The sequence below is a fragment of the Mytilus galloprovincialis genome, chromosome 14, assembly GCF_965363235.1.
Source record: "Mytilus galloprovincialis chromosome 14, xbMytGall1.hap1.1, whole genome shotgun sequence".
NCBI lineage: Eukaryota > Metazoa > Mollusca > Bivalvia > Mytilida > Mytilidae > Mytilus > Mytilus galloprovincialis.
The window spans coordinates 20,477,076-20,504,754 of NC_134851.1; the positions used below are offsets into that span (position 1 = coordinate 20,477,076).

The following is a 27,679-nucleotide window of genomic DNA, read 5'->3' on the forward strand; positions in this document are numbered from 1 at the left end:
TAACTAGGATTTTATGTGTGTTGAACTAAAATATAATAATTAAGTCCGTACGTTACACGCAAGGGGAACGCTAAGTAATCGATGGACGCGCGTTGTATAAGTTTGAAATTCGTCGAAATATAAAGGTGTACGCTTGGTGAACACTGTAATTCCAGGAAATTCATATGCAGATAAACATTTTCATTAAGCTCTAGCATTTATCAAGCGTGTACCTGTTCGCTACACGCACGTAATACATACGTTACGAACGCGTTGAAAAACGCTACAGATAAGTTTAAGACACGTTTCGGGCACGTTGAATACGCCTCAAGATCGTTCGACATTTACTTTCGTATTTACTTGGATGTAGGAGGGTGTGTTTGTAACATCCGTCTTACGTAGTTTCAGCGGTCCATGAACGTATAAAACGCACCCGTGGCGTATCAAAAACGTATTTTGACATTCATGGCAACCTGCTCCGAAATTTATAGTGGCATATGGTCGTGTATTTACAAGGCTAAGGGAATCTATAAATTGTACAAACTTCCCATAATTTAATGTTCAAGACACGCTACAAGCACAGATAATCGTCCAAGGAACAAAAATGTACAACCGGGATGCGTCTCAAAAACGTTCAAGGGACGTTTTTCCTTTGTAGTGTGCATTCCATCTACGTCGGACAAACGCCAGACAAAAGCCAACATACGATACTAAAATACTTGAATGCCCGATAAACGCTGATGTACCCTTCTCGTATGCCCTGAACACGTCTAATGAGTAGTGGATACGATATACAGATATGATTTAAAAATTGAATGTGCTCAAAATTACTAGCATATTGGCAGCGTTCATGGGTTTCTTTGGCCACACAGGGCGTACATTTGTGTGACGCCACTATTACATTGCAATATTTAGCACAAGAAATAAGTAAAATATTCTGTTGCAATATATATATATATACATATATACTATAATTATCATCACTTACATGTCATATAGCTCAGTCATAACACGGTTCATTGCCACAGGATTGTTTAGCACTGCTAGTTGTCCTCCTATGGCTTGACATTCTCTTGAGGCTTCATAGAAGTTGTATAATCCGGAGAGAAGGCTAAAGGAAGGCTGAGCAGGAGCTATAAAACAAGATTTACCATACAGATTAATGATTCAAATAATTTAGTTCGGTCGTTGTCGTTTGTTAAAGGGGTTCATAAATTACAATAGTCATTTGTGGAACCCTTTATTGCTTGCTGTTCGATGTGAATCAAGGCTCCGTGTTGAGGACCATGATTTGATCTATAATGGTTAACTGTAAAACAAAATTGTGACTTGAATGGAGAGCTGTCTCATTGGCACTGATACATTACCACATGATGTCATTTTCTTATATCTTAGTTATATTCGTGAAATAACTTTAATATCTGACTTATTCTTCCATTATATTATTTTAACTTATTTTGACTCCCGGCTATTATTGGCCATGCAAAACAAGCATATTAGTACAAAATGTATTATAGCATGCTCTTTTCCATATTGGCCCTGGTCTCCTCCCTAGACTTCCATATTGGCCTCGAGGCTTGAGCCGAGGACCGATAATGGTCGAGGGATGATACCAGAAAATATGGAAAAAGACATGTTTCACATATCTAAATTCTACAAAAAAGAGATCAAAAATAAATGATGACTATCTGCAAACCATAATTTTTTTATCATGTACTGCAAACAAATTAATGGCTCTACACAAAGGCAATAAGTTGACTGAGGCTAAATCAATTGTAAATATTGTGATGAACATGGTTCATCAGTTTTATTTTACTAGAGTTCATCTTATTTCTTTTATCAAGCTGAAACATTGTTATACGAACTCGTTATGTTTGAAAGTTGAACAGTTGTCTACTTTCGGTTTTGTTTTGTTTACATTGCTATGGATATTTATAATATTTAGAATCAGTAACGGTCAGGTCGTGGTTAGCATACCCGGAAATATTCCGATCGGTAGTCGTAAACATAAGGGCCGTCATTCAAACGTTTTAGCATTAAGGGTTAGGTAATTATAAACACTCATATGAATAAGACATATGGTATCGTCCAAATTAAATGGTATGGTCCAAAACCTTAGTATATAAGCTGATGTGCTGTCAGAACAAGGGTCGCTTGATGGATAATCCAGACGCCTTAAAGAAGGGAAAAGGTAATTATTTACACTTTATAAAAGAATTAATAGAATCTGAATAAGAATCTATCTGCGTACCTGAATAAGGTTGCAGGAGTATTAAAGTTGTATTTACGCACTGGGTAATAGGTGCATAGACGACTGTGCGGAAATACGTGCACTGGTTAGGCAGTGCACAGGCTGAATAAGACAGATAGTGCACAGGATAGTAGTGCATAGGTAGACATTAGGAAGGTTTGGAATAGTGCACAGGTTAGCACTGGTTGTTGCTTAACACAAGGTCTGTTCAAAGACAGCAACACGTCCCACAAATTGGTATTGTGTGTCAGAGGCAAAAGTTAACAAATTAAAGATAAAAATATAAGAAACGGTGTAGCTTCCAATATCCAGGGGTAAACTTTGGTACGATACCCAGAAGTCATTACCCCGAGTACGTGACAATATTACCTTTTGTAGCCAAATTCTCATAATTTTCAATACAAACACCGTCATTGTTAGCTTGTTAGCTATTGTCGTAATTTGGAATCATTTTTTAGGAAAAAAATGGTTGCTTATATAGGGAATCACTGCAGCATGACCAGAGCGGCCCCCCTCTGAGGCAGCCAGTAGGCTCCAACATATGAAAATTTCTGGATCCGCCACTGATTACATATGCAAAACCCAACGTATTCGTAACAACTATGTGATAATATAGTGTATTACCTATGCACAATGAAATGTAGTTATCCAAGCACTTTCTTGATTCCCAAGCAAAGATATACAGCTCGTTGAATACAACACATGCATACCTCGGTTCATCAACCGTTTCCCACTTTGCCCAATCAAGTATTTCTCCATCTCCCCATTGGCATGGAAGACTGTAACACGTTAATGACATCCATACTCTTTCAGTTATTTGCCTGTAAGATTTCGTGTAAAAATACAAGACATGTTTACATTGACATGACAATGGACACCACTGTACCAGGTTAGGGGATTGTTTGGGACCCCGCTAACATGTTTAACCCCGCCAAATTCTGTATGTATGTGTCTGTCCCAAGTCAGGAGCCTGTTATTCAGTGGTTGTCGTTTGTTGATATGTTACATATTTGTTTTTCGTTCATTTTTTGTACTTAAATAAGGCCTATAATTTTCACGTTTGAATTGTTTTACATTGTCATTTCGGGGCCTTTTATAGCTTACTATGCGGAATGGGCTTTTCTCATTGTTGAAGGCCGTACGGTGACCTATAGTTTTTAATTTATATGTCATTTGGTCTCATGTGGAGAGTTGTCTTATAGGCAATCATACCACATCTTCTTTTTTATATTCATTTACAATATAATGCTTTTAAAATATTTTTAAAAAGTCAAAATTGCACAAGAAAAATAATAAAATGTTTTCCAAACACCCGAACGGAATATAAAGGAGTAGGTCCGGTAAGGACCGATTTTGGCATCAAATTTCAGGTTCAACTGACCAAATTTTTTGACCACTTTTTAAACACTTAAGTGTCTATTTCATTAAAATCAATTAGTTTATGTGAAAGATTTGAACTGATTAAGTCATTAAAAACCATCCGATTCAAGCTCAAATATGAAAAATCTACCAAATAGGCCGAAAAATGTCACTTTTCAGATGGTTTTTGTCAAAAATGAAAGTGGCCGCATCCGTGTTCATCCTCAACCTTTATATATGTTATGTATTATCATAAAATACAACTTACATTTCAATATTAAGGATGAACACGAATGCGGCCACTTTCGTATTTCACGAAAACCGTCTAAAATTTAACTAAAATGCTAGAATTGTGAAGATTTCAGTAATTCAGCATGACTTTATTGTGCTGGTACCCTATATATGTGCATTGTATTGTCAAAAACAGCCCATATGTATGTAGCAGAAGCATTCTACTGTCCAATAAATAACTAAAAGTTTATATTTTAACAATTTTGTAAAACTGCTATATTTGGGGCCAAAAAGGGGTCTTACTGGACCTACTCCTTTATATGTTTAATAATTTTGCGAGAATTTGGTCTTCAGTCAGTTTAGACTCTCAGGAGCACATGTGTGCCTTTTAGGGTTGATTATGTACTGGATTTGAAAGGTTGAGCGAACCATAACGTCGCAGTTTGAGTTTAAATTGCTGTATATTTGCTAAACAGTCTTCAATTATCATTACATTGCTGCGGTATATAGTTAAATTATATTTTATTTTATTTTGTCAATTCAATTCAATTTAAATCTTTATTGCCATTACACTACATATTTCTAGTATAATAACATAACAAAATGAAAATGAATAGTAATAGTTTTCTCGGTTGAATTGTTTAACATTATCTTATCGGGGCCTTTTATAGTTCACTATGCGATATGGGCTTTGCTCATTGTTGAAGGCCGTACAGTGACCTATAGTTGTTAATGTCTGTCATTTTCGTCTTTGTGGATAGTTGTCTCATTGGCAATCATACCACATCTTCTTTTTTTATATAATAATATCATAATCAATAATATGCATAATAAAGTAAATATTTCAAGAGTCCCTTGTCCTCAGTTCAATGGGCTGTTTTAAAAAGGATCCTAACTTATTTACCTCAATGTGTGATCTTGGGTTGAGTATTCTGTATAATTATGCAATTTTATCTGTGTAGTGTAAATTTATAAAGTGCAGATTACCTTTTATCAAATAATCAAAATAAAATTGTTCTAATAAACTTATTACTATTACTATTGCAGTATAAAAAGAAATGAGTTTCATCTTCAATTTGTTTGCAGTTTTCTATAATCTTTCTTCTCTTGGCATTTTAAGATATCTTTCCCTGTCTATTCTTTCAAAGAGTAGTCAACGACCATACATCTTTCAAGGACGATTGCATTTTTCATTTTCTTCGGGACAAACATTTATTTTTAATTTTAAATAAATTTCAATAATATACCTGAACATCTTTTGTTTTTAATTAATCAATACTGTTTATAAATTAGGTCAATAGAAACAAACTTATTTTCCACTGCATTTTCTTAACAAGCTAATTATTATAAAAATTTAAATAAACAAACATTTTTTATATATTTTTTTAATTTGAAATCCATTGACACCTTTAATTGTACAATGTGTAACAAGAGGTCAATATGCGTAATTTAACCTAAATATGTATATATAATATTATAAACAAGACATAGTAAAACATAGTTTTTTGGGCGACAAATAACTTCAATATATGTATCTAGTAAGAACAAAAAAAACATTTGTTTGTAGAAAATATTGATTCTAACTGTTTACTTAAGTGAAATGATAGTTCTGTTGATTAAAGAATATTTGTAACATCAATACTATAACTCATTTAGATGTTGGTTTTTATTAATATTTGTATTTAGCTAATAGTCATCAAAAATAGAATATAAAGACATCCTTTGTAATTCAAAAGACTCAAATAACTTTTTGTTATATCTGTTTATAATCTTTTTGTCAAACTTCCATTCAAAGAGAATATTTAAAAATAAGCAAACTTTAATTTCTAAGGAATTACATACTTATAACTGATGCATTTATTCAAACGTCAACACTGATCAATACATATGTATTTTTAGAACACTTCCCCTAGATATACAGAAGTCACATTGTCGGTGCTTTTAAACTAGTTATGAATTATTAGATACATTTATATTTTCAAAACAATTATTATTTAAGGTAAACCTGAACTTTAAGTCTATTTTTGCACGAGGTTTCTTTCTAGGTATTTTTATTATTCACTTCGCATGACCATTATCATGTTACTGTCTTAATGAATATTAATTATGCAGGCTAGTTTTAAATCAGAATTCAGCATCCAAGATAATCCATCCTTGCCGATTCATCATCCGATGAAGATATATTTCGACGGTGAACTATTTTCAAATATCACTACGGCAATACAAACTTATCTTTAAAATTTGTTCCACTACATATGTGTTTTGTTTTTATTTACTGAAAAAAAGATCTACAGGTACATGCAATATTTTATATCCTTTCTGTTTTGATTATTTCCTCAAAAATCAACAAACGGCAACCCTTGAACATCAACTTCCTCACTGAAGACAGATGCAAACAAATGCAGTGAGTTTAAACGTTTTGATATGTACCAACCTTCAATCTTACCTGAAATAGAATTAACGGTACCAATTTTCTTGCACCAGATGCGCATTTCGACAATACATGTCTCTTCAGTGATGCTCGTGGCCAAAATATTTGAAATCCAAAGCTTATATAAAAGATGAAGAGCTATAATCCAAAAGGTCCAAAAAGTATAGCCAAATCCGTGAAAGGAATCAGAGCTTTGCATGAGGGAGATACATTCCTTAATTTATAATAATTTCTATCATTTTGTAACAGCAAATTTTAATAACACAATAAATCCGTATTTTCATGCCAGTACCGAAGTACTGGCTACTGGGCTGGTGATACCCTCGGAGACAAATAGTCCACCAGCAGAGGCATCGACTCAGTGGTAGTAATAAAATTAACGGTACCAATTTTCTTGCACCAGATGCGCATTTCGACAATACATGTCTCTTCAGTGACAATAGTGTTACAGAATGAAACATAGAAAAATGTTTACTTACAAATATCCTCAACAAACACACCAACATATTGAATATGTTTCATTTTCATTCAAGACTTACTGGATTGTGAGATATTGTTCTGCTTATTTTTATGACGTTACAATAGTACATTCTGAGGAAAGCAAGACCATTTGACGTCATTATCGAATTTTGACCGATGAAAAACTTGTATCATTAAATACTTACTGGCTAATGAGATATTGTTCCGCTGATTTGTGCAGTCCGATATTATCTACCTTTGCTAATTCCATACCAATACTTTTACAAAAGTCAGTGGCACCATTATAATCCATTCTTATGTAATTGATATGAAAATATGCTCCAAATCCTAAAACATAGACGGATTATAAACACTTTTTCATTAAAGATATTTTAATAATGATATTTAACCCACGAAAAAAAGGAAAAATAAAAAAAAATCATATTCGTAAAGTTTTATCAATGACGTCAATAAAACACAGTTTCGCGGAATTTTTACGTTGTCCACTCAAAATTAAAAATGATTGATTTTACCCTAAATATTTCATTTAGAACAGTTATAAGAGTTGCAGTATATGAAGAACAACCATACATTGTCTCAAAATATGCATTTTATCTGTACTCGACTAGAAACACGTAGAAACGATCGGCACAGCTTCCTGTTTCTAAGCTTTGTATAAATAGCATTTATATTTCGAGACAATGTATGGTTATTCTATATATAAATCAGAAGATGTGGTATGACTTCCATTGAGATAACCTTCCATCCATATCACAAAGTATAAAAAGTACGGCCTTCATTAGGGAGCCCTGGCTCACACAGAACAGCAAGATATAAAGGCTCAAAATGCCAAGAGCTAAACATAGTAATTCAAACAGAAAAACCAACGATCTCATCAATATGCAAACGAGAAACGAGAAACATATGATCCAAACCACAACAAACTACTTAATATGTATGAAATTATATGTGCAGTTTTTGCATCAGACTAACGTCCAAATATCATTATAACTATGCCTGTACCACATATAAAGGTTGGACTTGGCGCAATAGCTTGGCACCAACGACGAAATTAATCTGAATTGCAAATATTTGGTGAGCTCGCTATTTAGGTATTATATTATTATGTGTTAGGCACTTAAAAGCTTGCTGTTCGGTGTGAGCTATGACTCCTGGTCCATGTCGTTGAAGACCGTACCTTGAGCTATAATAGTTTACTCTTAGTAATTGTGACTTGGATGGAGAGTTGCCATTAGCACTCATACCATATCTTCTTCATTTTTAGAACATTGTTTGGTTTCAAATTTCTAGAGAAAACAAACATTAAATATGTTTCCATTCAAAATAAGGGATACACAAATTTCTTGTTCTTGTTAGTAATTGTAAAGGTATTTTTTTTAACATTAAGATCGCAAAAATATAATGTTTATTCTCCCTCTACCATGCCGTTTCACCACCCTTCTCTCACTCACTGGAGATGAATTTTCGGTGCCATAAGTCATGCATGATTGATGTTCTTGGCAAATGTTAACCTCTCGTCAGAGTATTATACTATGAAATTTACTTACCATTTATCATGACAATCGGCATCAGCAAAATCCATATTCTCAATAGTTTTATTGCATCCATTACTGGAATTGAAAGTTTTTAGTTTGAAATTGACACAAAATACATATGTGGAGAGAAGTATTTTAAAACAATTGGAACACAGCACCAAAGTTAGACAGCAAGGGTCATTAGCGTTGATTTAATACGTCTTTACTTCTGTTGAAAGCGATACCATGATGTCAATATCTATTTCTGTAATTGTCATTTTTATCACACCAAATTAAAATTTTCCATTGTATTGCAGGACTTAAATTTAACACTTTTGCACAATCCATTTGTAAAGACTTAATATTTGAATGAAATAAAATTGAAATTAAATAAACATAAATTCAATTATTCAAGTAGTTTTTAAGGTGTGGTGCGTCAAGAGGGTCATATCAATATCAATATACTCTTTTATAACATAAAAAAGTAAAACAATAAACCAAACACCAATAACATTTATATTTCGAGACAACAAAATGCTTCAAAACACCAATAATGAGGGAGGTCACAAAAACTGACAAAACCAAATAATTTAATTTTGGATGTAACGCGTCTTCTGATTGGCAGACGTTATTTTGTTATGAGCCCATAGACATAATTTAGTCATGTGATCGTGACGTCATCAACGTTTTTTCATGGTTTTCTACGGTTAAAAATGGAATTTAGAATTAAATTATAAGAAATGACTGAAATATTTTTTCTGTCTTGAAGACAAATATAACCATATGCACAAGCAATGCACTAGGTTGAAACACGATAGTGGAATGTATAAAAATACCCTGTCACTTCAAAATTCATACGAATAAAATAAGAATAATAACACGAAGAAACACTAAATGAAAACTGTAGAGTAAATAAAAAGATAAACACATTTAGCATTGAATATAACCAAGGTCTCATGTTTATGTAATTTAAATATCATGAACAACGCAATTTGTTAAGACAAAATAAGAAAAAAGAAAAAAACGCACCTACAGCTGACAGCTTTTGATACCTCGATTTAATCAATGAATAATTGATATTATCGGTCGTCCAACTGTCTATATCAATCTGCTCAGCTCTTAATAAAACTCCATATCACGGCTTTGTGACGTCAAATACGTTGACCTGGCCTTAATAACTTTGACCCGGACATATCAGCGACGTCATAATGTTTGAACCGACGTTGATAAGTTTGACCCGAACTTATCAAGTCAACTTCCGGTTGCTGGTAAAACTAAGACAATACTTCCAAAAGACGCAAATACAGCCCGATAAATCGATTATCAGGTTATCGGCATATTTATATTGTAAAATATCAGCTGCTCGACATAATATGAAGGCTTTTTGATCTCGTTCGCTGCGCTTACTCAACAAAAAGCTTCATATTATGTCTCGCAGCTGATATTTTACGATATCAACATGCAGACAACCTGATAATCGGTACTTATAAGGCTGATAACCATATTACTGGCATGCATTTACGAATATCGCGTTATCAAAAAAAGGGGGGTTCATTTGAAGAAGGAACGTTTCCCATATAATACTTTGCGGTTAAATAGCATGACTGGTTGTTTAATTTAAGTTTTTGATTTACAATATTTCGGTTTCGATCATCACTGAAGAGACATAAATTGTCTAAAAAAAGTGCATACCGGGTGCAGTAACACTGGTACCGTTTATATTACTACAGCATAACGATATAAAATTATCATTACCTTGATGAGCACTTTTTAATCATTATATTACTTCAATAGTCAAAGATATATTTAATTAAGATATAACACAAACATATCTTTTCAATTTCTAACTTTTTTTAAAATACATTAAGAAGAATTTGATACAAGTTTAGTCTGTTTAAAAAAAGTATGCCTAATATAATATACGACGAAATGTGATTAATATGCGAAATAAAAACAGACAAATTTTGATACAGTAGAAAAATATATATTTTTTTAAATATTCCTACCTGATATCAACAATAATTGATTCACTTTCGATAATCTAAAATAAATATTTGAGTGTTGTACTTGTTATTTAAAGGTGTTATATTGACGTAAAAAATTGAGGCTGACAAAATGATATAAGAAAATCGATCAATCTTTTCTGATCAGCACAGAGTAAACATCACACGTGACTTTCGCAAATACCGAATGAGCAATTTCATAATTCCTTCCTTACTTTACTAATGAATTTTGAGTTTAAGTTAGTTGCAACACAATTATTTTCAATGCAACATTTAAACCCCTAAATACTATATAAAATTAACGGCAGCATATATTAAATTAACGGCAGCAAAAGGGATATTATAGTGGGAGATATTATGGACATAATTGTGCAAATCGTGATACAAGCATGAAATTTGGTATAAAGGTTGACTAAATGATACTTAAAAAAAATCCGCTGCTGGCCAGAAAAAAAAATCATTATTTCAAGATGGCCACCACACATTTCGGAAATGGCGTCATTACAAATTGATTATAATTCGTTCATCCTTTAAAAGGTGTTTAATGTAACCTTTGTTAGCCAACCTGACATGTTTCCATTCTCATGACAATTCGAAAAAGTGCCACATCCACTAAATGCATGGACGAAAGAAAGAGAAGCCACACAAGGACCAAACGCATTTGATAACCTATCCACAATTTTGTTCTACCTAATTTTGCGATTGCTGCAATTCTTGATACTATTACATCTGTGTCAGTACAACCTAAAATTATATTTTACAACACTCTTCATAATCATGCCGAACATGGACAAACTTTCGTGTATCTGCTTCTTCATGATTACGCGGGATAGATAGGAAGTATCTTTATTGAAATTGCAAAGAATATTTTCACCATGAGTAACATACACATTTTTACTAGTCTCTCAAGAAGCAATTTTGTCAGCAAGAAACTTGAACAATTTCGTTTTTTTTGTCATCTTCACAGAGAAAACTACTCCATACCATTGGTGTTCTACCAGAACCAACACTTTTCCATCTGGCACAAGAACCTTGCCTTTGTCTTGTCAAGCCTTTAAATTATTCATTTAGTAAACATCTGAATACTTATCGATGCAAGATTTTATATAATGCAGTATGACATCATTAGCATAATCATCAAATATGTTTGCCCAACTTTGTGACCTGGAATTAACCATTGCTGCCTTACCAACGATAAATGCGTCCGAATTTAGATCAGCAAATCGCTGAATACTACTATTTTAAGTGACTTCCTGAGATAAAGACGGAGGAGCAGTTTGGTTTCTATGGATAAAGAAATATTCCAAGTAAAACTGGCTACTGTGACAAGAAATGAAAAGTCTAGAAAAGATATCGCAATCACTTTTAAGGTTCTCTAGCTGTGTTTCTGACAAAGACGTTTCCAGTTTCTTGTTGCGGCCAAAATAGGAAGTTGCTCTTTTTTATTTGGTTGTAAAAATCAGGTTCTCCTTCGTTTTGAATTTGCTTCAAAAGATCTTCGTATTCTTTGGACCAATATCTTGGGGTTTATTTACATATCTTACCTGTTTCCGAATCAACAATTTCCTAAATCAAGTATTTTTTTTACAAATCTGAAGACTCTTCCAGAAATTAATTTCCAAACTCGTTCCTCACTTTGCAAAGCCTTTAAAGCTGTTTAAAGAAATCTTTTTGTGTTTTCGTACATTCTTCATTATTTCGTTCGTCTGTCTTAGAATGACCCACCACTAGATCTTTCAAATTAGTCTTCTAGTATACTGACTCCTGGTCCAGCTACCATCCATTTGAATGTCTAAAAGGGATCTTCGGTTAATCCTATGGCACCAACATCGCCTTTCACAATTGCATTATTCTGTTCTTGTGTCTGATCAATTGTGATACAAAAGAGAAATTTGCTGGTCTTACGTACAGTGAAATTATCATTTTCAAATTCCATTGCCACCTGTGGGTGATGCTCGGGAAGGGAAGTCATATCTCGAAGATGAGTCGGTAATGATCGAGCATAATTTACACGATCAAGACCTAAAACAATACGCTATCATGATTTATATGGACTGTTAGAAAAGTACGAAATCTCACTCATGAAATGAGCATAATACCAATATCAGAAGAAGTTCTTAATTTATAATTGAATACCAGGAATTAAACTGTGGTCGAGATGACTCTATTCCCTTACACCAGTCTTTTAAATCATTGAACGTCACAGAGTCATGACATAATTATATATTCTGAGTTTAGCTTTCATAATCTGAAATTAACAATTTTTAAGCAAAATACTTGCAGTTATCTGATGCGCCTGCCTAGTCCTAGGTACATTTGAACATGCATAAAAAGAATCTGCCGTTCTTGGTGTTGCAATATTGGCTTCAGTAAGACAACATGTCTATCCCCTATAACGCAATATATCACCCAGAGTTTAATAAGAAGTCATTTCAATGTGCAATCCACCAAACATGACGATACACTTATATTTTCCTTACAAATCAGGCCATTCCCACTGAATTTGCTTAGGCATTTCGAAAAGTGGCTAATTTGCAGTTACAATTGATGTTTCTTCGGGATTAACGACGTTCTCGCCTTAACCATCGAATACCTGAGAATTGCCTGGTAGTGCATACAAATCGATCATGATGTCTATAAATAGTTTGCACATGAGCAAAAGTGTGACACATGTGTATCATAACCTTGAAAAATGTTATTAAACCAATTCATAATATCATTAGAAATCCAAAAACACTTAATATATAGTAAATAGTTCAAATGTTTTTGAAAAAATTTTGCTACATTTTTGCGCATGCGCAAATACTGGATATGTCAAATATTCATTTTTAATAAATATGTGATGTAAGGAAGGTAGCCACCAAACCTGGTAATTGTTTTTTACTAAAAGAAGTTCAAAGAAAAGTTTTCCAGAAAAATCAGTATTTTCAAACTAAAGAAAACAGCTATTTTAGAAAATGGCCGTGGCCATCTTGAAAAAAATAATTTGTTTAATGGTCAGTAGTTATTTCTTACAAAGTATATAATAATGATGCTTTGTGGTAATTTTCATGCTTGTATCATCATTTGCACAATTCCCTCGATTTTGCTTGCTAATATCTTCCACTATTAGTGTATTCAGCTATGTTGAAAGACCTGCATAATGACAAATGACAAGAATACAAACTGGTTTTTTTTTTTGGGGGGGGGGGGGGGTGTAAATCGATGCAATTTGAATAAAATGACGTTTTTTTTTAGAAAATACAAACAGGTGGTTGATGTAGAATTCCGCCAAAGCAGTCGATCAAGAGTGCGGTGAAGATTTTAAGACTTTGAAATAATGCAACTGTGATTGAAAAGAATATAAATGTATACAGTGGAAAGATGCGAGCTACAATTTTGGCGCTTACATTTTTTTTTTTTTGTTAAGATGGGAAATTCCAAACTGGTTTATATTTCATTAAAGCCCTGGTCACAACGAACCCACTGCAAATCTATGCAGCCCCGACATAAAATTTGGTCAAAGTGCGGGTCATTTGTGGTCGTCGTACGACAATCGGACGACCGTCGAACGATATTTTGAGCATCGTGGCGCTGTCGTGTGTCGTGGTACGGAAATTGGCTATGCACCTTATTTACCTTTTTTTGTTGTGTCACTATCTTCTGGTTGTCGTGAAAGTGTCTTACAACCGTCGTGCGACTGTCGTGCGATACACACATTGTCGTGAGTATCAACATAAACCATTTTAATCAAACAATCGTCGAATGACTGCAGTACGACAATCTCACGACTGTCGCAAGACACTTGTGATACAGTCACACGATTGTCTCACGAATACCAAATTTCGTACAATGCTCGCACAACATTAATTGTCTGTCTTACGACAGTGGTACGGTCTTCGGGCAACATATTTTCGTTTTATTTAGAAGCATACAATTAGGCGGGAATGACTGTTTGGGAAAACTTACCGTCTACCGTTTAAAGAGGATGGCTATTCCATCAGAACGATTATGCTTGGCTATGCTGAAAAGGCGCCTTCCCGAACTCCAACAAGAGCAACATATGGTCCTGTAAGCGTTGATTTGAGCCCGTGAACAGTATAGGAACCAGCAAAACGCTCGACGTTGGTGGGTAAGCCATGGATCGAACAGCGCCTGATGTTTGGGCAGTATAGTACACTGATGCAAGAGTTAGACCGATATTTCACCGGTTATCGCATCAGAGTGGCACGACAGGGGCACGACAGTGACACGACAGTAACACGCGCATCCCATGACATGAAAACCTGAAAAAATGTCCCAAACAACTCACGATTGTCGTACGATTATCGCCCGACTGTCGGACGATTGCCACATGACCGACTTGCGACACACCAATTACAATATCAATTTTTTTTTCTGTCGTATACCCATCGTGGAACCATTGTGAACATGTCGTATCTGATGTGACCACTCGAAATATTTTTTTGACATTTTGCACGACAACTATTTTCTAGATTTTCCACCACAAAAAATCGTAAGATCTGTTGTGACCGGGTCTCAAGTTTGAATACGGTATGAGTTTCATTAATGTTAAAGACTGAAAAAAAATAATTATAAGAGCCTCACTCAGCTAAAACATTTGAAGTTCCAACAGTCTACAGAAAGCAAGGCGTCAATCCTACTGAAATAATAATCATCTATATTTCTTTTTTAAAAAATATGAAATTTTCGAATTCAGGTTTTCAAAAACCTTCAACTAAACATTCGTGCACATATCTTCATTTGCCTGAGGTTTTAAAGTATGTTGGTTCCTAAGTCTTTTACAGACTGTTAGTTTATCCTTGCCTTAGGTTAATTTTGGCTGTAAGATTCGCAGCCCCGTACGGTTAGAAAGGGGATGTTAAATTTGATGTCATGTGTGGATAGTGTCGTGATCTCTTAATACCACGAAACCTTGCAGCAACTTTTTTGGTCGCCCGTATTTTGTCTGTTGCATATCCGAATTTCTGTACCTATCCAATATATCTTCTTTTGTAAAAACCCTCCAAATTCGCAAGCCATTATTGAAGTCAACCCCCTTTGCTAGACCTACATATTGTTTTATAGTGTAATTGGTTGGTAATTTTATTGTTAATTTGTTGTCGTACAGCAATATTTGAATCTAGATGTTGAACAATTAATTAGATATGATATATACACACTAGTGAGTAAGGGTACCCTAGCACCAAATAGTCTTATAAAAAGATATAAGGAAATAAAACTACAGTAGTCAGCACTCCGTTCCAACGCTTGGTTATGACGGGTGTTACTACAAGAAAGTTGCATATACTAAAGCTCAAAATAGATTTAGTATGTAAAAACTAAAATCTCAAAATACTGAACTTAGAGAAAAATATTAATCGGAAATTTTATAATCACATGGCAAAATCAAATAACAAAACATATAAAAAAAAGAATGGACAAGAACTGTCATATTCCTGACTTGTAACAGACACTTTCAACTGTAGAAAATGGTGGATTAAACCTGGATTTATAGCGATCACCCTCTCATTTTGATGAAAATCTCATCAAATTCCGTTATATTTACAATAATGCGTGAACTAAACAGACATAATAAATAAAATAGTCAAAATATGGGTACAGCCGTCATCATCGTGTAACAATTTTAAAAGGAACAATTTAACAGAATACACAAAAATATCTATCTACAAACAAATTCATTGATTCGTGTGTCTGACATCAGACAATTGTATACGTCACATATATTTGTCGTTCAATGTATATACAAACAATTTTAAAATTTCACATAGGCAATGTTAGTATACAGGGTTTAAAAATCAAAAGTATGTAAGAACTAATTTCAGAAATAGATCGAGATTTAAAATAGTCTAAAAGTTATATAGAATTTATAAAAATCCACAAATAGTTCATTCCACTACGCAATTGAATAATTTTGACGTTTGTGGTTCAACGTATTTTGTAATTCATAATATATCATAATGACATAAAATAGAACAATATCATACTGACGGTATCTTTAAAAGTACAGAGTCAAATTATAAGAACCGAAGAAATACAAAAGGTCGCATATACAAAATACAAAAGGTCGCATATACAAAACAAACCAGTAAAAACTGAAAGACAATGCAAACACATTGACGGGATGTTTTAGTACCGAGCCACGTTAAATGAATATCACATAAAACAGTCCAACAGTAAAAGTAATATTAATAATGGAACAAAGATAAATGAAAGAACAATAAAACACGTTGTTTAGATGATTAACAACATCAGTACGCGAAATCAATAACTCAAGACCATCATGTATTATTTGTGAAGTTGATACGGAATATTTATCAACAAAGTCTTGGTACCTTCTGATGATTTTTTTTTTTAGAAAAAGAACGAGACGTTCTTTGACATACCCCTGGTTCATCAAATTTCTACTCAGACACTGGTGACGTTTTAAAAAGTCTCAGTAGGAGCTGCAAGCTCTTAAATATCGGATAAGTTGGAAAATATATATCCCATATGCAGGTGAAGTTGGTATATTGCTACTAAGATAGGGGAAATTTATAATTTCAAAATTGAAATCGTCTCGTTTGTCATACATTCTGGTACTGAGATGACTGTACATTTGTAAGTCAAATTCGAGATATAAGTCTAAAAATGAGGCAGAGGAAGCCGTGCCTGTTGTTTCTTTAATTTCTAGTTCTGGGGGATATATTCATGGAACACAATCAGAAAAGTTCGGATTGTTTGTTGAAAGAACATCATCAATATTTCTGAACGTGAAATTAAATGTTTTACAAGTTTCTGAAGAAACTCCGAATCATATGAAAATAAGAAAAGGTCGACAAGAAGATGAGCACAGTTTGTTCCCATAGGAATGCCGACAAATAGTTGGAAAAGACTACCTCCAAACTCAACAAATATGTTGTCGATAAGAAACTCATCATACTGACCACTTGTTCTTCTGTATAACATGTTTTACCTTTTTGTTTGTCACTATCAACGAAATATGCCTTATTAAAACCAAAAGTAATAAATGTATAGCGTATGCTACCATTTTTATGTTGAAAAGCATTGTGGATTATTTATTTTATGCGATTTTTCAATTTCACATGGGGAATGGTGGTATACAGGGTTAAAAAATCAAAAGTTTTGATAGAACTAATTCCAGAAAAAGACCGAGATTTAAAATTGTCTAGAAGTTCTTCAGAATTTTTAAGAATCCACATATGGTTAAGACTGTGTTTCTGCTGTAGATGCAACTCTATTATGTACTTACAGTTGTTATTCCTTATTTGCTAAGCGACAAAGGACATTTTGCTCTTTTCTTACACTCTTGTAACTTTAGATATGGTATTTTATAAAATATATTACATGTTTATAGCTGTCTCATTAGAAGACCAAACTTAGTTACTGGCATGAAAATACGGATTTATTGTGTTATTAAAATTTGCTGTTACAAAATGGTAGAAATTATTATAAGTTAAGGAACGTATCTCCCTCATGCCTCTGATTCCTTTCACGGATTTGGCTATACTTTTTGGACCTTTTGGATTATATCTCTTCATCTTTTATATAAGCTTTGGATTTCAAATATATTGGCCACGAGCATCACTGAAGAGACATGTATTGTCGAAATGCGCATCTGGTGCAAGAACATTGGTACCGTTAATTTTATTATTTTCAATACTATATACCGTGTTTACCTGTACAAACTCATCAAAGATAATAGGCTTATGATAAACACACCTGACCTTTCGGCCGTAAAACTGTATTCAGAGTACTAAATTTGTACTCAAAATATCAAATCCAGTATTTTGATAGGTTGATCACTGAGTATTATGTACTCGATGATAGGGGATGAAGTCCGTATAAATCATGTTTTGAATTCAAAAGTACTTCAACCTCAAAATCTTTGGCAAAAGCAAAAGCAATACGCAAATGTTTTCAATATTGGTCCTGTTGTTAGGGATTTCAGTTGTTGGGATGGCATTTTTAAAGTAAACAAAAAATCGCTATCATAAGTTATAACGTTTTTGTTATCATATCAAACAATTATCCAAATTAATTGTTATAATTTATATCCCGTTTACATCAGAGATGTATTGCCAGTTTAATTTCTGGTGATGTAATAATTGAATATAAATTTAGAACATGATCTTGAATATAAAAAACGAAACATATAGTGCATATTTTTACAGGGAGTATACAGCTCAGCAATGATTTAGATCGTAATACACATCATCCAGGCTTAGCTGTAGCTGTAATCTTTCCAAGGATACACTGATCACTCTATTACCGAGGTTGACTTATACTTATTATACTAGCTAAAACAAATTTCACATGGTGTAAAAAAGACAAAACAAAACAAACAAAAAAACTTTATAAATTGTCTATTTGAACTATATTCACTATAATTAGAATTGTAAAGTTAGATGTATTTTATTTTGATCGATACTTTGATTTAACACAGAACTACCTAAGACCTAAACGAGTTACACATAGGTCTTGTCACGTCAGAACTACTGATTTCTATGTCGTTGTCATTTTCTCTTAAAAGAATAAGTTTTGACTGTCCCTTGGTATCTCTTTTATCTCTTATCTAAAGATGATCAGAAAAATCAATATGTTCTGTTTACTACATTTTATTTTAAGGCATTAACTAACTGGTCCCAAAAAACTGTATCCCCATATTCATCATTCGGATATTCTATGTAAGACTTAGATTGAATCATCTCAAGAACATTCAGTGGAAGGTCTCTAGGAGACATTTGTTCATAAAACATTAAGAAAACCACGTTTTCGTCTCGTCGTTCGTATACGTTTTCCATTCGGGCCATATTATATTCGAACATGCACCAGTATGATTTTAAAAAGTTATGAGACATTATCACTAGAGTTTTGCGACTGTTATGAATTGCAGATGCGATATTAGTAGCAATGTCATTTCCGGGCAGGAAATTTCTCATGTGTAAGCATAATTGAATTCCGTTTTCAACTTCCAGTTTTTGCAGAAGAGTCTTGTGAACAAATATTCGATCTTCATCAGCATAAGATACAAATGCTCCATACATGTAAGAATATTCTTCCTCAGTTTCCGAATGTAAGCTGCTATACTTCACTTTTACAATGTAATATAGGTAACGAAGTTTCCACCGGAATCTGTAAACGACTGCTCCAACAATGATTGCAATGAATAGTAAAATTCCAGAAACTAAGGCTATTTCTAATTGTTCATATGATGTGCAATGTTTCTTCAATAAATTGTAAGTTTCCTTGGGATTGTGAAGTGAAACGATTGTTCGATTCCATAGCATGCACTTGTACTTTTTTATATTCTTGAGACGGACATTTGTGGTTGTCATCCATTCTATAAACTTAATCGATATACAATTACATTCTAACAAGTTGTCATTCAAATCCACAGAAAAGTTATTTTTTCTAGCTAAAGAATTCAATTGGGATGTAATAGGGGCACTGATAATTGTTATTCTGTTTCCACTCAAATCTAATTCCTGTAAATGCATCATGTGTGATACACGAAAAGTTATATCTGTAAGAATATTATCACTTAAATCAAGTTTTTGCAGATTTCTTTGTGATTTTAATATTTTCTTCGGTAGGTTTGGAATTCTATTTTTAGATAGCATGAGATCAGTAAGCGATTTCAAATTATGAAATATTTTACCATCGATATCGTCAGGAAGTACATATCCAAGTAAATTATTTTGAAAGTTTAAACGCTCTAAGTTTTTAAAATCAGTGCTAAAGAAGAAATTTGAAATATTGCTGCAGAAATTGTTAGCCACGTTTAATGTTTTTAGACTCGTTACATTGAAGATAGGACCAATTAATGAATGTAGTATGTTATTACTTATATCAACGGTTTCTAATTTATTTCTTGAAAACATTAACTTAGGTAAATCCATTACAAGACTGCCAGAGCTGTAATTTATATGTTTCAAATTTGTTGGAATCGGTATTTCAATTAGACTAAATATATCTGGAATATCCCCTTTTCTTATCTTGTCTTTGACATACCGTGATGAGATTCGACTTTGGTCCATACAACTAGGTTCATTGACAGAGTCTTCGTTGCATGTGCATATTGATTCAAAAAAACATTTTTCGGGATAAAAGTTTGTTTTATGACGATAAAGGTCTGAAATGTTTGCAGTTTCTAAATTTGAAAGATGAAGTACATCTTCTAAATAGTATCCAAACTTAAAAGGATTTTGTCTAACTGATAAAAACTTAAGTGATTTTGGAAGATAAGTCAATGCGTTTTTCTCTATAGTTTGTATACGATTACCGTCGACATACACATTTTGAAGGGAGGTGTTATGTAAACCCTTGATATGAGACGTTTTTAGGACTGTAGTCAGATCTGACATTTTGTGAAGATAGCTAACCTTAAGAATGTTTATGTTTGAGAATTGTAAATCACTTGTAATGTTTTCCAATCCTTCGAATTTAATGCACGTATTATTTGATACGTCCAGATACGTTAAATTTTTCAAAACACTTAATGCTCCTCTATAAATTTGTTGAATATTACAGGTTGATATATCTAAATGTCGAACCTGTGAAATAAATTTGAAGGATTCGCTTTTTAAAATTGGCAGTGAACATTTTCCAGATAACCCTGAAAGATCGAGCATTGCAAGATTCTTCAGTTTTCTATATTGTTCGCTCATGAAAGAAATTCCATTTGACAAAAAGTCAATTTGTAGACTTTCAAGTGATACTAGTTTTGAAAGATCTGGTTGGTAGTGTTTGGCGAAATTATTTTTTAAGTTTAAATACTTCAAATTCTTTAAATGTGAAAACGTACTAGCACCGAACGAAATATTTCCTTTTGACAGATAATTGTTTTGCAAGCTTAATTTCAGTAAATTCTGAAGACCGTTGAACGACATTTCTGTTAGTGTATGAATCCTGTTATCAGACAAGTCTAATTCTGTAAGGATTGTATTGTTAGAAAAGACACCATTTGGTATTACAGCAATTAGGTTATGTTTCATGATCAACTTTATAACATAACTTGGAACGGATGGAATCCTTTTCAACTGTATATGTGAGCAGTCAACCTCAACAAAGTTTGTGTGGTGTTCTAAACGGCATCTACATCTTGGAAGAAAGCTGCATGGATGGTGCTGTGTGTTCCCGTATATTGTTATCAATGAATTTAAACAAATAATTGCATGTAGTATGTGTTTGTTTCTCATTGTGTATCTGCAAAAAAAAAAAGAACTCATAGTACTGTATATTCGAAATCTATTGCGTGCATTTTTTACTAAGATTTCCACATAGCAAACATGAATGTGACAAAAATCTATATGAGTACAAGACAAAATACAAAGAACAGTGAACACTGAAGAATGCCAACGGGCTTTTATAAACATAAACATAGATAGCGAACTCTTACAATTGAAATTATCTTTGTCTGCTTGATTTCATGTTATAGGTTTAAATCATATGTTAATGATACATTTTATTTAGGTTTTTTCCTGTATAAGAATACGTTTTTTTTTAGATTGAATCAGTCAACCAAATGGTATGTCCTTGTTTCACTTTCAATGTCGACATCCTTAACCTTTCAAAATCTGAATGCACATTGTACATGCGTAACCATGCGTAAACTATAGTTCACATGAATATGGATTAGATGAGGTTGAATTATTCCCTTGCAAATGATTAATTCATTAAAGATGTTACTTTGCTTATTTTGATAATAACTGAACAAAACTGGAGGCTAAAAGCGATTGACTTTATCACTATTTCCCTTTCATAAATGAATGAACCAACAAAATTCGTATTTCATTTTTCTCTCTCTTGTAGCTGATGCCCCTTTTAAACATCCATGTTTTCAAATATTCAGCTTTAATCGTCGAAACTGATTGTAAATCCAGACAAGCGTTTAAGACGCCTGTATTTAATAACGTGTTGTTTTCATTACTTAAGCACGCAGTCGATAACTCTCTTGGTTAACTATCAGTCTCTGATGGTATCTGCAGCTCTGTAGTCAGTGATTCGGTTCTGACATGATTTATACATTGATTTAATAATCCCTTCTAAAACTGTTCGTTTATAAATTTTGAAATTATAAAGAAACCGTGTTGCTTTCAGTTTTTACAGTAAAAAAATGGTAATTTGGTTATTTGGTAATTTGGTATGCAAATTAAATTCGTCACATTCTTAAATAAAATCATTAAATGATATTGTTCTGTTTTAAAGGGGCATTAGCTACGAGATATATGAAAAACCTAATATATTATTTTGTTTGGCTCAATGAGTAAAAAGTAAAAACACAAAAATACTGAACTCCGAGGAAAATTCAAAAAGGAAAATCAAAAATCAAAAGGCAAAATCAAAAGTCCAAACACATCAAACGAATGGATAACAACTGTCATATTCCTGACTTGGTACAGGCATTTTCTAATGTAGAAAATGGTGAATATGAATTTGACAGCTTTTGCCCTTTCAAATAAGGCAGTGTATTGTTAGCTCCATCTTATAATTAATTAATACATTACAAATTGTGAAATAACAATTCCTTTTAGTAGCCAAGGTTCAATTTTGTGAAAATAAGCAAAAAAAAACATTGATTATGAATTATTATCTTGCTAGTGAATAATTCGATCTCATTGAATTCATATTCATGTGAACTTAAATTTAACCCCTTAGCTTGAGATGGATAACACGTGAATTGTATGTATAAAGTTATTTAAAGGAAGGGAATGTCAACATTGAAAGTGAAACAAAAGTAAACCATTTGATAGACTGATTTGACCCACAAATAAACATTCTTATTCAGGTAAAAACGATGATAAACATTTATTTTTTATCTGAAATATGACATTTAATAGACCTTAAATAACTCAACAGCATGTGTTTGCTTAATCTATTTATATTTATATTTAGGTTTACATCGCTTATATGGTCATCGGATGACTCTAGAGGTCAATTCGATAAATAATTAGATGGCGTCTAGACTCAAATACACACAAAACGAAGCTATGTATGTTCATGCCTGTGCCTTGTTTATTGTTATATTTAGACTTTTAATTGTTTGGATAAATGTTTTACATTGTTGTAAATCAAATATGAGAATTTGATTAGAATCGATGAATATGAATTTGACAGCTAGTGCCCTTTCAAATAAGGCAGTGTATTGTTAGCTCCATCTTATAAATCAGGAAACGGAAATTCTTCAACGAGACAGCAACACTTTAGATCTGATCGCGAAAATTTGTTGCGAAGTTCTGGGCACTTTAAATTACTATTTATAAAGTTTCAACAACTTTTTCCCCAACAAATGATCATAAGAGATGAATACAGTAAATAAAAAAAAATCAAAGACGCACGTGAACACATATATCAGAATCAATTAATGTCAAGTTACAGTAAAAGGGTCATGTCACAGGATTTTTTAAAAATTAGCAGTTACCTTTGGGTCGTTAGACTGTATCCGAAAATCGAAAAATATAATGCATTTATCGCTATTTTTCTCAAATAGGTGACCATTTTTATAGAAAGCACATAAAAACGACGAACGTTTTTTTAATTCGATGAATTTCCAATTTTTACTCCATAGATTATTCCTTAAAAACTATATGTTCTTGGTTCAAAACGTATACCGAAATCTGTGACAGAGTCAGTCCACTGCTCCTTGACCTCAAGGGGAATAAAAGATTTAAACAAAGATTATTTTAAAACATTATTGCTTCTGGTCGTAAAGAATGATAGGTTACACTTATCCTAAGACGTACCAATCGATACAGAGTTCATTCTCAACCCATACAATTCTTGAGACGTTACAATCGATATAGTGTTCATTCTCAACCCATGCAATTCTTTAAAGGGTTATATTTTAATGTGAATAGGTACTATAAACACAACAATATATAGTAAATATATTTTATTTAAGTGAAACATTTTCTTATCTTGACATGAACAAATGATGAATACCTTGATATTTAAACGGTAAATAACCCAAATATAATTTCCAAGGCCGTCCAAGGTAGAAATGATAAAATGACATTGTCCTACATTAAAAAGAAATTACTAAATACTGCTTTATCGTGCACAGTCATTGAAAGCATGTACGTGTTGTTTACTATTGGGTGTAAATGATAATCATGATTTCACATCTGTCAGTAGATCTTACAAAACTAAACAAAACTAATAGTTATCAAAGGTACCAAGATTATAATTTAATACATATAAATAAATAAATGTTCACATATAGGAACAACACATTAAAATAACCGTTATGTTTTCGTAGAATGCTTGTCACCAGGAAAATATTACTGTCCTCCCAACATTTAACCACGGAGTGTGTACAAGCCACACCATTCCATTGAGATTTCATTATTTGACAGAGTTATTTCTAATATTTATGATGTGTTTGCAACTCGTATGGTTTACCCTCTACTGCTTGAAGTTATCATGTTAACCTATAATTAATCCTCATGGTTGGTAAAAACTGTTTATTTATTTTTTATTTGAGCGTCACTGGTGATTTTGTTTGTAAACAAAACGCGCGCCTGGCGCAAAAACAAAATTGTAATTGTGGTGTTTATAATTCGTTAACTTATATGGCTTGCTTGTCTAATACTATCTTTCATTTGACTACAACCTACAGATTAGCAGAAGGTTATGTAACTATACAAGTCTATATATTGTCTTTCTTTTTGTCTTCCAATTGTCCTCATGATGTTATCAATTGGAAAACAAATATATATAGTTATCATGCTTACCTGTCGATCAACTGCTCCCCAATAAAAACAAAGTTTTGAAAACACTTGAAATCGTTAATCTTGACATTTCAAATTTAATATATCACAATAACACTGGGTATGATTTGTGGTAGATATAAATCATAGATGCATTGATATCGACTGAATATAAACAAATCTTTTGGAGTAAGATAAACAAAGTAAAACTTATATACCAAATACAAGAGGCTCTCCATGGGGTGTTATCTATAACAGGAAATTTTTTATAAAACAAACATTCCATATTCGAGCAGGTACCAATAACATGGATATTTACTTTATTTGAAAGATGTGTTAAAGGTTAAAGCTCATAGTACAAATAGTAGGGTGCCCAGTTTCAAAAAAGACGTCTAGTTAACGAGTTTAAGTTAACGGATAACATACGGCTATATTTATATGCTAACTATTGGAAAATCATTATATTTTTTAATCATGAATGTCGTCGTAAGATAACGTGGTCACGTTTTTCATAATTTTGTGGTCTCTAAGGGTACCCCAAAATACCTCATCATACATGCCATCTTCAACACAAAAAATAAAATTATTACTTTCTGTGTTATTTGTTCAGATGATACTTATCATTTAGCTTAAAAATTACATTTATCATATAAAGAAAGCTTGAAAGATTTATATAATTTAAGTAAAAGTATTTCATGAATTTAGTAAGACTATTTTTGTAGCTGAAATTTAACACATTTTGAACGAAAGAACATTTTTTGTGTGTTACTTTCATGGGATTTTTACTCTGATTACATCAATAAGACATGGTCCATATGTGTGCCAAATATCTTTCGTGTAATGTTAATCGGTGAGAAGAAAATAGCAATTTAAAGCACAAATTTAGTGATTATTCTGTCTTGATTCAAACACGCCTTTTCTCGTTCCGTTAATCGTTTTGTAGCTTACACTATCAGGTCTTTAACTAGGACAAGTGTAACTAACTTCGTTTCTCTTTTTTGCTTGTTGTGTGGTCGATTTCTATGTTTTAAATACTATAGTTAGTTTGAAGATCGTTGTTTTGTTTTAGGAAATGTATTTTTTGTTGGTTTTTATAACTAAAATTAAACCATTTGATAGACTGATTTGACCCACAAATAAACATTCTTATTCAGGTAAAAACGATGATAAACATTTATTTTTTATCTGAAATATGACATTTAATAGACCTTAAATAACTCAACAGCATGTGTTTGCTTAATCTATTTATATTTATATTTAGGTTTACATCGCTTATATGGTCATCGGATGACTCTAGAGGTCAATTCGATAAATAATTAGATGGCGTCTAGACTCAAATACACACAAAACGAAGCTATGTATGTTCATGCCTGTGCCTTGTTTATTGTTATATTTAGACTTTTAATTGTTTGGATAAATGTTTTACATTGTTGTAAATCAAATATGAGAATTTGATTAGAATCGATGAATATGAATTTGACAGCTAGTGCCCTTTCAAATAAGGCAGTGTATTGTTAGCTCCATCTTATAAATCAGGAAACGGAAATTCTTCAACGAGACAGCAACACTTTAGATCTGATCGCGAAAATTTGTTGCGAAGTTCTGGGCACTTTGAATTACTATTTATAAAGTTTCAACAACTTTTTCCCCAACAAATGATCATAAGAGATGAATACAGTAAATAAAAAAAAATCAAAGACGCACGTGAACACATATATCAGAATCAATTAATGTCAAGTTACAGTAAAAGGGTCATGTCACAGGATTTTTTAAAAATTAGCAGTTACCTTTGGGTCGTTAGACTGTATCCGAAAATCGAAAAATATAATGCATTTATCGCTATTTTTCTCAAATAGGTGACCATTTGTATAGAAAGCACATAAAAACGACGAACGTTTTTTTAATTCGATGAATTTCCAATTTTTACTCCATAGATTATTCCTTAAAAACTATATGTTCTTGGTTCAAAACGTATACCGAAATCTGTGACAGAGTCAGTCCACTGCTCCTTGACCTCAAGGGGAATAAAAGATTTAAACAAAGATTATTTTAAAACATTATTGCTTCTGGTCGTAAAGAATGATAGGTTACACTTATCCTAAGACGTACCAATCGATACAGAGTTCATTCTCAACCCATACAATTCTTGAGACGTTACAATCGATATAGTGTTCATTCTCAACCCATGCAATTCTTTAAAGGGTTATATTTTAATGTGAATAGGTACTATAAACACAACAATATATAGTAAATATATTTTATTTAAGTGAAACATTTTCTTATCTTGACATGAACAAATGATGAATACCTTGATATTTAAACGGTAAATAACCCAAATATAATTTCCAAGGCCGTCCAAGGTAGAAATGATAAAATGACATTGTCCTACATTAAAAAGAAATTACTAAATACTGCTTTATCGTGCACAGTCATTGAAAGCATGTACGTGTTGTTTACTATTGGGTGTAAATGATAATCATGATTTCACATCTGTCAGTAGATCTTACAAAACTAAACAAAACTAATAGTTATCAAAGGTACCAAGATTATAATTTAATACATATAAATAAATAAATGTTCACATATAGGAACAACACATTAAAATAACCGTTATGTTTTCGTAGAATGCTTGTCACCAGGAAAATATTACTGTCCTCCCAACATTTAACCACGGAGTGTGTACAAGCCACACCATTCCATTGAGATTTCATTATTTGACA

General features: G+C 32.6%; 2 protein-coding genes across 3 annotated transcripts in view; both read right to left on the reverse strand.

Moving 5' to 3' along the window:
• The window catches only part of LOC143059623 (uncharacterized), a 124,092-nt gene extending 113,753 nt beyond the window's left edge, over positions 1 to 10,339 (reverse strand). The window contains exons 1-5 of the mRNA XM_076233137.1: positions 10,252 to 10,339; positions 8,279 to 8,341; positions 6,917 to 7,058; positions 2,855 to 3,051; positions 968 to 1,112 (exon numbers count right to left, since the gene is read on the reverse strand). Coding sequence (XP_076089252.1) covers positions 968 to 1,112; positions 2,855 to 3,051; positions 6,917 to 7,058; positions 8,279 to 8,339 — 545 coding nt within the window. The 5' untranslated portion in view covers positions 8,340 to 8,341; positions 10,252 to 10,339. The remainder of the gene's footprint in view (positions 1 to 967; positions 1,113 to 2,854; positions 3,052 to 6,916; positions 7,059 to 8,278; positions 8,342 to 10,251) is intronic.
• Positions 10,340 to 18,591: 8,252 nt separating this feature from the next.
• LOC143059848 (toll-like receptor 4) lies at positions 18,592 to 25,129 on the reverse strand. Of its 2 annotated transcripts, none has more exons than XM_076233416.1 (2): positions 24,984 to 25,129; positions 18,592 to 21,456 (listed from the first exon to the last, which is right to left on the reverse strand). In XM_076233416.1, the coding sequence occupies exon 2, from the start codon at positions 21,447 to 21,449 to the stop codon at positions 18,867 to 18,869; it is 2,583 nt and encodes an 860-aa protein (XP_076089531.1). In that variant the 5' UTR covers positions 21,450 to 21,456; positions 24,984 to 25,129; the 3' UTR covers positions 18,592 to 18,866. The 2 variants fall into 2 exon arrangements, with proteins under 2 accessions (XP_076089531.1, XP_076089530.1); XM_076233415.1 differs by lacking the exon at positions 24,984 to 25,129 and adding an exon at positions 23,672 to 23,813.
• Positions 25,130 to 27,679: the final 2,550 nt, after the last annotated feature.

Coding starts and splice junctions, on each gene's coding strand:
- LOC143059848 (XM_076233415.1), bottom strand. CDS start 23,748: ATGGTCACCTATTTGAGAAAAATAGCGATAAATGCATTATATTTTTCG. Junction 21,457..23,671: donor TACAGTCTAACGACCCAAAG/GTAACTGCTAAT, acceptor TTTTTTTTGCAG/ATACACAATGAGAAACAAAC.